Consider the following 15,993-nt stretch of genomic DNA (forward strand, 5'->3'; position numbering starts at 1 on the left):
GTTAAGTCTTCGCAGTCATATTCCTTTTCAATGTTGTTGATCTCGCAATTATAGGCCTGTACACAAAAAGGCAAAATGGATAACATAACAAGAATATTCCAGCAAAAAAAAAATCCAGCAGCAGTTCTTGGAAACTTTTGCCACTATATTTTTTGCCGCAGGTTTGATTGGCTCCGTCCCGACTAACTGCCGTCAGGTCTTCGGGGATGCGTCCTTTTCCGCTCTGAAGGCGTGTGCCAACCACTTGTAAACCCAGGGCTTAATTTTACTGGGTACAAGTGCAGGAAAGATCAGAGAGGGAATTTTGATGTAGTGATAGAGCACTCTGGACTTAGCGTAGCTAGGGGTTTTCCAATCCTTCTTCAATTCGGAATCAACTTAAGTTACGATTCATACCTCTACGTCGTCGATGTGCTTACGGCGAAAGGTAGGAAATCTGCACAATTTACAAGATTCTTTTACAGTTGTTTCGACTAAGATCATTGTCCCGCAAAACGGTAAACGCGTGCGCGACAATGCCAAAAAGTATTATGGGTAGTAATAGTTTGTGTTTCACCGTGTTTCACTAGCAAGGAAGGAGAATGCACATGAATACACGTGCTCGTGCTGTCTCTTATAACGTTGAAACGCCGTGAGCTGCATTCACGCACCGCCATTACCCACAATACCTTTCGATATTGTCGAGTAGACTTTAAAACTTTACAGGGACAACCTTAAAGATGTGAAGGTGAATTAATCAACATGACACGAACGTGGGACAAAGAAAAATTCTGAGTCCCCGACAGGAATCGAACCCGTGACCTCCCGAACACCAGGCGGGCGCTCTATCCACTGAGCTACGAGAACTCATGGAGAGCAAGGTCATTTAACTGAGTTCATATATGATAGGTGTCCTGCATACTGCTAGGATCAACGCTATCGAAGTCATCGTGAGTAGTGATAAGTTAATAAAGATGGTGAATTTTAAGCTCGGTAATGAAATGTGAAGGTGAATTAATCAACATGACACGAGCGTGGGACAAAGAAAAATTCTGAGTCCCCGACAGGAATCGAACCCATGACCTCCCGAACACCAGGCGGGCGCTCTATCCACTGAGCTATGAGAACTCATGGAGAGCAAGATTATTTAACTGAGTTCATATATGATAGGTGTCCTGCATACTGCTATCGAATTCATCGTGAGTAGTGATAAGGGTTCGATTCCTGTCGGGGACTCAGAATTTTTCTTTGTCCCACGCTCGTGTCATGTTGATTAATTCACCTTCACATTTCATTACCGAGCTTAAAATTCACCATCTCTATTAACTTATCACAACCCTAAAAATATTGTTTCTGGTCCTATGAACAAAAAGAGGTACAGAACGAACGGATGAAAATGGAGGTTTTAAAATTGTGCAGAGCACCTGAGATGGTGTCCTGATTATGCGGGTTGTCACTGATCTTTTGTTTTAAGCTTAGGTTAAAAAGCGGGAGATATTTCAAACCGTCGTGAAGTTTAGGGTTCCATGGACAACTTGTCAGTTCCAAAGAAAAACGAAATGGTAGCTGGAAGCAGTTAAATAAGTTCCCTTTTGGCAGGGAGGAGACGACACATATTCAGAGAGAAAATGAACGCACAAAAACTGCGGGCGAGGAACATTTTCTGCTCTCTTTTTTCGCTTCGCGTCGAACTAATGCAAAGTAGCTAGGATCCATTCTTAGTGTTAATTGATAAATATGTAAGCATTATTTCAATTAAGGATTTAGAAGTGTATTACAGTGTTTTGTCTTTGATATTGCTGCAGTTTTGTTTGAAGTGACAATAGCCGCTGTGAATTCTAGAAGAATTTACAAGTATTGAGCGAAAAAAAAGAGAAAAAAGAATTTAATCGAAGTGAAAAACAAATTACATGTAATGTTACCTTGTCTACAAATTTTCTAAACCACAAATCTATATATTCAAACACGGCTTTGTAAGTCTTAACCGGGTGTTTGCATTCAATTAGCAGATTAGTCCCACAATAGATACCCTGGCTGAAATGTTAGACATTGTAGGTGGAGCTTCGCTTGATTCAATATTTATATGAGCGGCGAGACACTCGTTACACACGTGCGACGTGTTCTTACATGTGCCGCGCCGACAAAGTGAGAGGAAGGCTTTTTGTCAGCAGCCCATCTGTTTTTGTTTATCTATCGTAACCAGCGATCAGACGTTCGCGAAGAAAAAAGAGCTAGAACACCTGATCATAAGTTAATACGCACAGCTATCGAATGTAATGTCAAGTGCTTGCACGTGAGCTAAGGCATGCGCATGCGCATGTGCAAGCTCTCTCAGAAATTAGACTATGAGAAACTTCAGAGAGTTTCCTTTCAGGTAGCTTTGAACGCCGTCTTTTCGTTTTGCTCCATCTGCCTAAGGTGGAGCCGACTTTTTCTTCTTCCCTATCCCAACATTACAGCCTGATCTTATAAGGAATTGAGCCCTATGCTCCCCCGACCAGGAGCCAACGAGTTACCGTTTGAAAGAAACCGCTGTAACTCATTGGACGTGTTTCCCGGTTGTCCTTTCCAAATCAATTCCTAACCTAGCAGTCTAAACTCTGAAAGGAAACTGTTTCAGACTTAAAAATTAATGCTCTTAACCTAATTCCACCACTAAGCAGTATTTGAGCCCGTTTTATCACGTACAGTGTCATCTCTCTTTTACCCTTCTTTTCTCTTTTGCGTTCGAGGATTATATCCTAAAGTTTCATGATAAAGTACATCGGTTTTGAATTTCCTTTCGAGAAGGCAAGCATACCCTATATTCTAGCATTCTTCTTGCTGTAAAACAACGAACTTAATTTCTCTAAGAGCAGATCCGGAGCAGATCTTTCGTGCAGATCCGTGGAATTCTAACTCTCCAGCCTGGCACTGAAGCCAGCAGGACAGTTTGCAAAACGATCCATCGAGATCTAGATTACCTAGGCTTAAGATTTCCTACGTAACGTGCTTAGACAATGACACTCATAAAAAAACAACATTTGGGCTCATTTAACCATTAGATTGCGAAGACAGGGACATGAACTGGGCGCTTTTGTTCTGCCGGGATTAGCGCCATAATCCCACTCTAGACTTTTAACTGACGTCATTGGATCTGGGCAGATGAAATCGAGAGGGCCCATATGTTTTATTTTTTATCTTGCTTTTTTATGTCAGATAGAGCTTATTCTCACTTTTTATAGTTTAAATTTAAATTTCGCTAGTAACTGAAAATATGTCTGATGGGAGCCGGCTATACGTACGGGTTCAGATGTGCAATTGCGTCCAATATATTTGTATCTATTAAAAACCACGCCTGTACCTTTAACCGTGGTACGCTGAGGCGGTGGCATATGAGGCCAGTGTGGTCTGTCGTGGAGAGTTCAAATACCTATTTACCTAAATTCGGCCAAACTTCTGGCGATATTAGATCACTGGCTTGATATAGCGGGAAATCAGGACGGTAGACAGAGTTTATGATTGGCCAAATTTGGGTAAGGTTTCTAGTGAAACTAGTTCCGCACCCCTAACCCATCTCTCATCCGCGGTGCAAAGTTGGTAACTAGATACTGGTAATCAACACAAGCTGAATTCAGTGCAGATTGGGAAAGTCAAATTAAGAGTAACGCACTTGCACAATATAAGAGAACTTAAAAATTCATTTAAGACCTCATTAAACAGTGAATAAGCACTAATCCATTATAAGCCCGGAAAGATCCGACGGTCTTTAGATATGAGGGTCTAACCTCGATTCACATTTTCCTAAGATCCCTTAGAAGCAATATTATTTACCGTTGATGATGCGAATTTCTTCATCACTTAACAATGTATTTCTTGAAAGACGAGGCTCTTGCAAGAGCTGTCAACCATGTGATTAATTTGTAAATGCCACGTATTGTATTCGCCAATCTTTTGTTTACTCTTGTGTAACATAATTCGCACCCGGGAATTTACATTTAGAAGCGGGGGTCGTATTTTAAACATCTTGAATATTTTAGCAGAAGTAATTTCATCGCCCGCATTGCTCTTCATGACTAAAGCATTTTAAATCTAAATTTAAAATAAAATGAAACTCTTTTGGCTTTTTTCGCGCTTGTTTGTCGTATATGAATGTGTAAAATCAATATTTGCAACACAGCCTAAATGAACTAAAGTCTTTGATTTCGATTCTAGCTCTGATGCCTTTAACATTTTGAACTTTTACAAGCCTTCAATTCGGCATTGTCTACCGTTTCAGTGTCAAGGTCTTTGGCAGAATGCGCATAACTTGTCTGGAATATGGGAAACGTACATAAAATAAACATAAAGGTGTCCCGGGGGCTACTTTTCTGCGCTCTGATTGGTCGAAAATGTGGCGGGTAATTTGTTCAAATACGGCACGTGCAAAGTGCACGCAAATATTCGCGCAAAAATCAATTCATTCATTTCGCTTGGAGACCTTGAGACAGCGAAGGTCTCGAGCTAGGACGAGATTTCGCATTGAACGCCATTAGAAACTTTGTATTCTCTTTCAATACTGCTTTGTTCAGTCCATGCTTTGATCTATTTAGTAAATGGCAAGTGGAAGGTAAGGGTTCTAAAACTTCAACGATTGTTTATTTTTCGACTACAAATGATTTTGCAAACTTTCCTCTTTGGCAATCGATATCGGCGAGAATTTTCGAGTCACATTCTTTGTGTCGTCCTCGGGCAACTAATCTATCTGCGACTATTCGCGTCAAGAATGTCGAATTTCTACGTATCAGGATATCATTGTGAATCTTACATTGTGAATCTTACATGCTTGTATTATTTCTAGTGACTCTGCAGCGAAAGACCTTCGGCATTTGAGCTCAGAAGCTGTCGAAGAACCGAACACACGAAAGAGAAAGGTAAGGGATAATTCTTTCTAACTCTCGGATTTCTAGCATGGCAAAGTTTCGACCTAGTTGCTGTCCGTTTGCAGAAGGATTCTTGTTCAAGAGGAGCCATAAACAAGCGAACTAGACCAGGATTACAACAGAAGGTAAAACAATCTTTCGCTTTCCCGCCACAGAGGAAATTACTCCCGCCATTTTGAAGAGTTATTGTTCAGCATGATCGATTGATTCGCTCGAAAATGGCACTAGTTTAGCTTTTAGTGTGTTAGTTGTGGACGAAAAAGGCTTCTTCGCCTCTACATATGATGTTTGTATCGAATGTGAAAGATTGGGGACAGTATTCTCGACGTTTTATTACATCACCTCAATGTGTTATGAAAACCACCTTGGAGAAAACGTAATCTTGAAAGTCAAGGATTGTGGTTTCTAGAAAGGTTGTCTCCATGAATCAACATATTGGCGATCATAACATCTTGAAGGTGAGAAAATTGTCCGAAATGGTCTACATTCTTTGGAATCGACATTGTGATTTGTGTTTCTCTGATTACTAAGCTGGCGTGGTTGGTCTGTTTGCGCCCCCAGTCGGATGCGGGTGGCATTATTCACAAATTGTGCTAAAATCACAATTTGCTAGTTGGATCGAAGATGTGAACGATGTAGCGGGAACGGGTGGGTCTGGATGAAGTAAATATATCATTCTATGCTATTTCCATTCGATAAGTTAATTTTGTAATAATTAGCTTGCAAATCAACAAAAAATATTTTTAAGGTGTCCAATTAAACTAAGATTGAAGGGGCTTGGAAAGCTGCACTGAGTTCCACGACTTGTATACTTGGTTACTGGTTAAATGTGATAAACAGATTGTTTAATTCCTCATGTCTTGCTTAATACCAATTGTTTTACTTTTTAATTATATATTGAAATTAAATATTTCCACGTGCCTTCATTTCATCTCCAAAGTTACAGTGTATATTGGAAACCTTAGTTGCATCAGTCCAATGAAATGTATAAAAAGCTGACTGTGATTTTTTCGAATTTATTTTTTTTTATTTAATATACATGTACTATACAGCAAATTCTTGGAATTGTGTGGTTGTTTAATAATTGGACATATTATTTTTAACACTTTAACAAGGTTTATTTGTTTTACATGATAGATTGTTTATAGAGTCTTGATTACAGTGTACCTGATAAGCGATAACAGCAAATTATTTTTACTCAGAGACCACCAGTGTTTATTATTTGTTCTTTCTTTACGCTTAGAACTTCATTTATTTAAATTTTCAAGTATATTTTCAAACAAAATCCCACTGGACATTCAGGTTAACATATTCTCGGAATCGTATGTATAACGTAGTTGTGCGATAACTGATGTTATTTTTGTTTAAGACCTACAAACCAAATATTTCTGCAAAGTTTGTATAATGAGTTGAGGTTAGCTTGCATAGTTAATTCTGCTCCATGGTTAACCTCACCTTGACCTCAATGTTAACCATTAATTTAAGCACTAAAATACTGTCTGAAAATTTTGAGCAAGTGTTAAATAAACAACTTATCCACGCAATTTGTATACCATTCTTTAATGTGTGGATATCATGTCTGCCTCTGATGTTTATCTTGTATTGAAAAAAATGCTTGTTTTGGCTTTAAATATATTGAGCATTTGTGTTCGGTTGACCTCTTAAAAATGATGCCCTGCACGTGTACTTTGAATGAATGAATATTGACTGCAGGTTGACGTCTGTTAGTTAAGATCACGCTGAGTAGTATTTTTCTTGTTTTGTGATGGTGCATTGTAGTTTGTCCAAAGATGGAGAATTTTTGTATCCATATGATAAAACTGAATGTTAGATATTAATAACTCCTTTGCCAGTTCACGTAATATCTTAATTGAACTGTTCTGAAATTGCCACTTTGTAAAATCTGTCAGGCTGGGAAGAGACAGAGGTGTCGTTTTAGCTGTTGGTTTTGACTGTGCTCAGTTTGTCTAAGATTGTAATTCATTATTAGTCTGACAACATCACAGTGATTTAGCTTAATTCGTGAAATACTTAAATTACACAATTAGATATCACTAGACAATAATTCTTTTTTCTTTTGTTTAGTTTTACTCCTCAGCACTAATAATGTTTTGTTTTTGAAGTTGCTTCATGGGTTATTTAAAATCACTTTAAGCTAGTTGCCTCTAACATGGCAAGCAGCTGTAAAGCTATTTTACCAAACAAGAGTTTTAAGGTAGTCAAATATGTCAAAACAAGTAACAGTACACCTGCTTTTAGGCTGAATATCAAGAAATTTAGAGCAGGTTTTAAACTATTGAACTTAATTGTTTATTTGATTGCTGGGAGGCAAAGAAAATACATTTAGATTGATATGGTCCTAAGAAGATTTTTGTATAGAGCAAACGTGATGTACATTGAGTGCTCGTAATAACCAGTACGTCAGTTGTAGTCATGTTATGGGTGGGGAGTCTCTGATTCCTCGGAGTCTATGAACCTATTTGTGCTGAACTATATGGGTAAACTCGTAATATCTATTGGAGTATTTAACATTTTTTTTCTCCTAGCAGTATCAAAGTTATCAGCCAGTGGATAACTTACAAGGAGTTAAGGAAATTGTCATTTAGCGAGGGGATTATCATTTTCATTCAACACAATACTCATAACTGCACGTATTCCAACTTTTTTTTGGTTTTCTGCATGTAACTGCAATTGCCACATCTTCGATGTGAACATACAACTTAAAGAGAGTAAATAAAATTGTCAACTGGCAAGGGGGTTATCTTCATTCAACGCAATACTCATAACTGCAAGTATTCTATCAGTTTTTTTTTATTTTCTACGTGTGACAATTTTGACATTTTCAATCTGAGCGTACAACATTGTAGCTTTCCTTAGTGTGGTATCAATGTTTAGCCTAGTGGAGAATTTGCTGAACATTTGTATTTTGACTGAATTGCAATTAATAGCCAAATGCATGTTCCAAGCCAGTTGAAACGTGTAAATAAATTGGATCATGTGTTTTAAAGGCATCCACGGTTGAGTGTCAATCAATACCCTCGATTGATACTTGATCAGTGTTTCAGTTGACACTCAATTGGCACTCCATCGACGTCTCGGTCAACAGTCAGTTGAGAGTCGACCAAATTTTCAATCAATTCATGTGAGTCAGTCAACACTTGACCGACTGTCAACAGAGATGTTGATTGAGTGTCAATTGAGTGTCAACTGAAGCGTCAATTAAGTGTTGATCGACACTCGACTGCAGATGCCTTTCGTACACATGATCCAATAATTCAAAGAAAATAAAACAACTACGGCAAAAACAGCAAATGTGCTTTCTTGGTGGCTGTTGTTGTTCACAGCAAGCAATATTGTGGTGTGGCCACATTTACTTAAACAGTTGCTCGCAATTTGGTCCGTGTGTCAATGACCTAGTACATTTCAAACAACCATCAAGCAACCAAGTGACTTTCCTTTTAATCCTTGTCTCACATTAGAAAACCCAGATGTCTGTGCACGCACTGTGCAATGCAGAGGGAAGCATTAGTGGATTTTCAAGGATAGAAACAAGGAGTCAACGACAACAGAAGGCATTAAGAGAACATACAGCAAGCAATGCTCTTCCCGAAAAAGGGAAATCTGCTAGTTTTACTTTCAGCAATTACTTTATGTCAGTTGTAAAGAGTGTCATGCCCCTTCCTGAACTTGACTGGGCAGACCCAAATGAGGTGTGGGCGATAATGCTTCAGAAAGATAGAAAATACTACAGGGACCCATTGTACTTTAGAAGACACTCATTTCTCCAGCCAAGAATGCGGTCAATTCTTCTGGACTGGCTAACAGAGGTGGGTATCTAAAACTTTTCTTGGAAAATACCATTGTGTTTTAAAAACTAGGGGATTGTATAAGTAGTAGCTACAAGGCTTTCAGTTCAGTGGACACAATGAAAGAACATAGCTCTCTCTGATGGACCAGCAGTTGGCAATTGTGCAGCATACAATTGATTATTTGTTGGTTAAACTTCACAGTGGATCCCTAGAATGCAATGGGATCCAACCTTGACTGCCTACCATTCCTTTAAAGATGTAATTGCAATTATTTGGATTTTACTAATGAAGAGCGGCAGCCAAGAACTGTGTGGATGACAAACATAATACGGATCATGTGTACTAAAGGCATCGGTGGTCAAGTGTTGATCGATACGCTTGATCAAGCCTCGATCAACACTCAATAGATTCTCAATCAACACTCAATTGACACTCAATCAAAACTTGATCAACATCTCGGTCGAGAATTGGTTGAGAGTCGCTAATTTTCATAGACACGCAATTAAGTTCAGTCGATACTTGTACATATGAGTCGGTTGACACGCCACCAACTATCAACTGACTGACAATCAAGTGTGGATGAAATGTTGATCGAGTGGTGACCATGCTTTGATTGAGGGTATCAGTCAACACTCAACTGCAGATATCTTTAGTACACATGATCCCTTAGTACCATTCATTTGCAAAAAAAAAAGCGTAATTATGACAAAGCATCTTCCTATCTATATTAACAACCTTACAACAGGCATATTAATTTTGTACAAGCAGGCCATTTTAGTGAGATAATGTTGATAATGGAGAGGTAAAGCAACCTTTCTAAGGACTATTTTCTTTTTCTTGTTTAGGTTTGTGAAGTTTACAGATTACACAGGGAAACATACTATTTAGCACTAGACTTTGTTGATAGATATTTGTCAGTTAAACATGACATTGCCAAACAAAGACTTCAACTGGTTGGAACAACAGCATTGTTTATCGCAGCTAAAATGGAGGTAAGAAATCAAATTTCAACAACAATAGAGGGATAACTGCCTTGAAATGAATGAACTCGGTCTTGTCTTTACTCTTTACTTTGTGTATTATAATGATGGTGGTTGAGGTGTTGGGGGGGGGGAGACAGGGGTGGGGGGAGGGAGGCAGAGGGTGACTTTGTGCTATCCACCATGGCACCTTTCCTAACTCTTGTGCGTTCACTAAAACCCATCGCTCTCGAGAGCTTTGACTGGTATTCTGTTGTGAATCACTAGTTACAAGTATTTGAATTCAAGCAATTTTCGAAAAAATGCTGTCTTAAGGAAATTGTTGTGGGAATCTATAACTGGTAATCAGAGTTGAGGTTTGATTGCCTGATTTGCAGCTGCAATGCAAAAGAGTTGCTTTTCTTACTGCAAGCTACATGTAGTTGAGCTACACATATTTACCAGCTGTTTGATGTACTTTTAACCACAGGAAATTTATCCTCCCAAACTTAGTGAGTTTGCATATGTCACAGACGGAGCATGTACGGAAAATGAGATCTTAGGTGAAGAACTTCTTATGTTAAAGGTAACTTAGCAACCCAGTTGCATTTTTCTCTGAATGAAATGTTTCGATTGCATGTTTTTCTGATTTTGCACCGTCCTGACTCACAGTTTGTATACATTTATCTGCAGGGTTTAAACTGGAATTTATCACCGATCACAGCCAACTCGTGGTTAAATATTTATTTACAGTTGTCTTGCTTAGGAAGTAAAACCAGCAAAACATCAAACTTCAACATCCCCAACTACTCACAACAACAGTTTGTTCAAGTTACACAGGTATGCATTCGTGTTGTCTGTGTAGTTGCACATGCCTTTGCAGTGCTGCTTATGGCAACCACGAATACCTGTTATAGTTTGTCATTATGTGTACTGGTATCTCTCATTCAATGGGATTATGTGTACTAAAGGCATCCGCAGTCAAGAGTCCATCGATAATCTTGATCAACACTCAATCAACGTCTCAACTGATTCTCAGTCAACACTAGACCAACAATTGATTGACATCTTAATTGACACTTATCAGCAGTCGGTCAGTAGTTGGCCGAGTGTGGACTGACTATCAATTGAGTGTTGATCAAGGTGTCGATCAATTGTCGGTCAAGCGTAGACTGAGTATTCATTGGGATGTCGATTGAGTGTGGATTGAGGGTTGATTGATCAACACTTGACTGCAGATGCGTTTAGTACACATGATCCATAAAGCTGTATCAGAATTATGATAAATGGTTCCACAAATACCCAAACCCACCTCAAAAAGGTTGTCTGCAGCCTGACGGACATCTTTTCTTTTTTTGATGCCTTGCTCAATTTTAAGCACAGTACCTAGATGTGTTCTGGTGGTTTCTCTTCTGGTTTAGCCAAGGGTGATTGTTAACTGGAAAAGCAATGTTAATAACTGAGAACATGTTTCAATTTAGGCTTAAAGGATAAACATTTCCTTCTTTGATTTTGCAGCTGTTAGATCTGTGCATACTGGACGTAGGTTCTCTGCAGTTCTCATATAGCATCTTAGCAGCATCAGCTCTCTGCCACATGCTTCCTGGCATTAATGTTGATCAAGTCACAGGTAAGTAGAGAACAACAGAACTGTGTGCAAGTAACAAAGTGGGGAAGACAGAGTTTTGAGGATCCCCATAGTTAATTTACTTAGTACTGATTATGTTCCGCCTCTTCTGCAAACCTTGTGTTACAGCTGGGGCGGATCATGTGTACTAAAGGCATCCACAGTTGAGTGTGATCGATACTCAATCGACACTCCATTGACATCTTGGTTGACAGTCACCTAATTTTCCATCGATTCATATGAGTCAGTCACCACTTGGCTGACTATTGACCGGCTGTTGATCAAGTTTCAATGGAGAGTTGACGAAGTATCGATCGGGATGTCAATCAAGTATTGATCGAGATGTTGATCGAGAGTATTGATCGACACTCGACCACAGATGCCTTTAGCACACATGATCCATTGGGGCTACCTTAAGGTAGCAGTTTGCCAGCACCAGTTAACATACAGTATATAATGAATACTGCCATGTGACAAGCAGCAAGAGCTAAGTCCATCAATACAGCTTAGCTTAAGGACACCCACCAATCCAACTTTGCTTTGCAGTCAGTTCCACTCCATGTCCTGCCATGCACATGACTTGATTACGTGATGTGAATTGGTAGAGAAGATGAGCAGTATTTAAAGCCACTATTGACCTGTTTGCAACACCTTGTATACAATCAAACTTCAAACTTGAAATTTGAGAAGTTTGACAAAAGTTTGCTAATCTTTTTTATATTATGGGCTATAACTTGAAGAATGCCAGAAATGGAAAAAGAATGGGCAAATATCAAAATGGCCAAGTTTGAGGCCCCTGACTTTCACAAAATTTAGAGGATTTCTGTGGAAAAATATCTTCTTAACTTGTCAAAAATTCAAACCATCATAAAATCTCATTCTTTAAATGCTTTTTCCATTTCTGGCATTCTTTAAGTTGTAGCCCATAATTTTATGAAAAGAAGGTCATGTGATGGCCTAGCTGCAAAGGGCCTTTTGCTACGGGCTAATCTCAGGACATTGCATGGCCCACAGAGGCGGCAACCAGATGCTGATGCCCCAGTCTTTTGTAGGTCACCCTCGCAGTCTTCTCCCAGCCCTTCTCATCTGCTGTGATTGACTAAACCTGCTGTTGAGATATTCACTCACAACCCTGACCAGGGCTCCGTATTGAGTACTTGCCGCTGGAACCAGCTGAACCTGGGTTTCATGTGGGCAGGGTCTACACTTCCTAACATACATCTACATTTAGCACCATGTAAACAACACAAAGGGGCCAGTACTTCCACTCAGACCTTTGTATCCAGAATCTGATGCATTTACTTATTATGTCAGTGAACCAGTACACATTGGGAATAATAAAAAAGTCTCATTACATTCACTTCAGGTCACACCTGGGAGGAGCTTTTCCCATGTATCCAGTGGATGAAATCTTTTGCTCATGTCACCATAGAGAAGGGACCTGCAACCCTTAGAAGTTTTGAACAAGTTCCACGTGAAGACGCTCACAACATCCAAACTCATGCTGTTGACTTAAAATCCTTGGTAAGTTAAGTTTCTATTGTTGCTTAGGTTTGCAGGGACTGCATTGGGATTGTACAGGGGAAAACATATGTGCATTGTAGATATCACTAGGTATACTATTTCACAAGTGCAAGCCCTATAAATTGTTGTGGGCCAGGGTGTCGATGACGACTCCACACCAAGTTAATAATTAGTCATTCTTAAATCAGCATATTTCCTGATGATGTACTTCTGGATGAAGTATAACCAAGCAAAGATGTTGATTAAGGAGTGGGAGCGGGGGGGGGGGGGGGGGGGGACTTCTTTGTTGTTCTGTCATTATGTTGTGGGGCTACAGTGCAGGTTATTATTAAGTCCATGTAATAAATTATGATGTTAAATGAAAAAGTTGCTTTTTACTAGGAACACAACAGGAAATTATCCCAAGATAATATAGTAACTATAAAAGAAAGACATACATACTTATCAGAAACAAAATGCTCTGTTTTTATTTTAGGACAAAGCTCAAGCTCTTCAAAGCAGTTCTTGCTCTGCAGCAACAGAAAACAGGTCTACATCTCCAGTTGTAGAACCATTCAACCCTTTGACTCCACCTAGTAGTACAAAAAAACCTGCTGTGCTAATGATCGATTGAAACAAACTTAATTCAGTCAAAGACGTTTCAGCCTAGAAAACATGTCTATCTCTCCAGTGCAGCATTTGTTACACCCTTGAGGAAGGGTTCATTATTTCCCAACATGCACAATGTCTGTGTCGTGTTTCTCGGTGGTTTTTACTCGAAACTAATTAAATAATTATTCATGGCCACTGTGCCTTGTTCTTACATCGCTGTGTTAGTTTTCGTTGGGGATTATAGGAGTGACTCACTAAAGAGAGAGATGCATTTTCTTTGGCTACAAAAAATTAATCTGTTTCTTATGCACGTTTTTCGTATTAGGATCACATTGTTCTCCAGAGAAAATTAAACAATGTGAATAGGCCAATTTTGATATATTGAATTCCTAACTTGGCTCTGAGGCTTAGTGGAATGAAATAATGTGATTTCTTCTGTTTTATTCTCCCAGTCTCAGAGCAAGTTAGAATTTTTAACGTATTTAAATTGGCCTATTACAACACAGCTCGTTTTATTACCTCATCAGACATTACATTTTAAAAGTTTTGACATTGATTGTTTTTATGTTAAGAGAAGTAATTATGTAACTTTTTTTACGAAATATGTGAATACAACTAAAAGATTTTTTAGAGAAATCAAATAATGATACTTTGTTAATATTTTTGAGAAAGTCTTAAGACATGTTAAAAAGTTTTCAAACAGTCGCTTGTTCTTAAACTACTCAGAAAATCATTCATTCAAGCAGTGCACACAGAGACTATCATAGAAGTACATGTATGTAGATAGACTATTAGAAAATGGGCATTGTTACTAAGCTAAGAACATTTGCAAGTGGTTTTACTTTGAGGTGAATTTTACAGAGTGCATGACTTTGAAGGCTTTGTGAAGACAAAGCTATTGACAGTGTCATCTCACAGAAAAAAACAACTGGAACTCTTTTTGTGTGTACATTCTCAATCAAATTTCCCAAGGAAAAATGATTGCTACATAGAAAAGAAATTCTGGTACAGTGTGGTAGTGTTTTAGCCAAATGATTGCATCATGCAGTTGTCTGCAAACTATTGGCATGTCAGATACCTCCTGACAAAGTGCTACAAAATTAGTTTCTAGGTTCAAAGGAATTACTAGTCCTGAATTGTGTTTTGCATCAAACTTCTACAACATTTATTCTTTCCTCTGTTAAAAAGAGTGACATGTAGGGTAGGAATTGCCTAGAGTATACACATTACTATCATTTCACATTAATTTGCCATTACTTGTGTACATAGTCCCTTAAAGCTTGTAAATGCTTACAGAGTATAATTATGTAGGTAGGCTATTGAAATTTTTACAGAAATTATTTCAGGGAAAAAACTTAAGGAACAGCAATTTGTGAATTTTTACCAGATAAAATTCAAGTTTGTATGAAAAGTACTCAATAAAGTTTGTTAGGAAAGACTTAATGGCCTGGCTGTCATTCATCAATTAATACGTCAGGGTACACCTAAACCTTGTCTGGGACAAGTAGAAATTTGATGACACGAGGACAAGCAAATCTTTGACAAGACTTGTTTGAGGGACACGCTTATTTCTGGTCTCCTACAAATGCTAATAAAAAATATGTAAACAACTTTGCCAGCATATAAATTTATCCACTGACAGAAAAGGAAGGTTCTTACTTGACCACGAAAATGGAACCATTCACCATTTTCCAGTCATGCTTTGTTTCCATACAAATGCTTTTAGGGCTTTGTACCTTAAGAAATGGGTTGGAAAAGCACTAGGATTTTAAAGAACCAAGTCCATTCTGAATGTTTTCCAATGGACAAGTGAATCATTAACTTTTATCTCTCACGGAATTACTTTCACACTTACTTTATCACCAGTCAAAGTATAGGCCCTTTCTCAGGAGGGGAGTTACGACGCAAAAGTAATAAGATCGCCGCAAAATGTAACAACATCAACGGGAAAAGTGTTCAACGCAAAATGCAATAACTTTTCAAAGCAAAATGTACTTTTTTAACGCGTGATGTAATAACGCAAAATGTAATGCAAAGCAACACGGTCAAAGTCTTAAATGAGAGGTCTACTGTAAAAATGCTCATGGCACATGTATTCAAACAGGTTATTGGTGGGGATGGACTGAGGCTACAGAGACGGGGGGTCATCACTGAGAAATAGCACATTTTGGGAGGTGGCGCTGCAACCTGTTTTGGTAAACAAGGGTTATTTTGTAGTAAAAAATACTGAAAATGTCCCAGTCCACCCCTTCCAAAAAAAACCGAGTTTCGCTTATTTTTTTTAAACGGAGCCATTATGTATCACTGCAATTTTCGTTGAAGATTTGCTTCACGGTGGGAAGGGAGGGTTAATTTAAAAAAAAGAACAGGTAAGTACAAACGAAACAATAACACCCATTTATTAACTTCTCAATAGTGAACTCAACGATAACCTTCGTTTGTTGGCACTTCTCATTCGGGTATGTCTATTTGTGAACTCACCATTCGATCCTCTTTACAGCATTGAAACAGTTTTTGTTAACTTTTGCCCCTAATTCGCTCACTGATTTAATATTTCACCAGCCGATGACAAATATTCTCTGGAAATTACTTTTCCAACCAAC

The 15,993-nt window shown here is 38.5% G+C and overlaps 1 protein-coding gene across 1 annotated transcript; it reads left to right on the forward strand.

The window, feature by feature from the left end:
- Window positions 1-4,413: 4,413 nt before the first annotated feature.
- LOC110061489 (G1/S-specific cyclin-E1-like) lies at window positions 4,414-14,833 on the forward strand. The gene is made up of 10 exons (XM_089298469.1): window positions 4,414-4,567; window positions 4,799-4,871; window positions 4,946-5,005; window positions 8,360-8,707; window positions 9,535-9,681; window positions 10,139-10,234; window positions 10,342-10,488; window positions 11,167-11,278; window positions 12,642-12,799; window positions 13,275-14,833. The coding sequence occupies exons 1-10, from the start codon at window positions 4,554-4,556 to the stop codon at window positions 13,410-13,412; spliced, it is 1,293 nt and encodes a 430-aa protein (XP_089154595.1). The 5' UTR covers window positions 4,414-4,553; the 3' UTR covers window positions 13,413-14,833.
- The last annotated feature ends 1,160 nt before the right edge of the window (window positions 14,834-15,993 follow it).

The sequence above is a fragment of the Orbicella faveolata genome, unplaced genomic scaffold, assembly GCF_042242905.1.
Source record: "Orbicella faveolata isolate gen_17 unplaced genomic scaffold, um_ofav_v1 contig_3, whole genome shotgun sequence".
Taxonomy (NCBI): domain Eukaryota; kingdom Metazoa; phylum Cnidaria; class Anthozoa; order Scleractinia; family Merulinidae; genus Orbicella; species Orbicella faveolata.

Coding starts and splice junctions, on each gene's coding strand:
- LOC110061489 (XM_089298469.1), top strand. Junction 8,708..9,534: donor TTCTGGACTGGCTAACAGAG/GTGGGTATCTAA, acceptor TTTCTTGTTTAG/GTTTGTGAAGTTTACAGATT. Junction 12,800..13,274: donor CTGTTGACTTAAAATCCTTG/GTAAGTTAAGTT, acceptor TTTTTATTTTAG/GACAAAGCTCAAGCTCTTCA.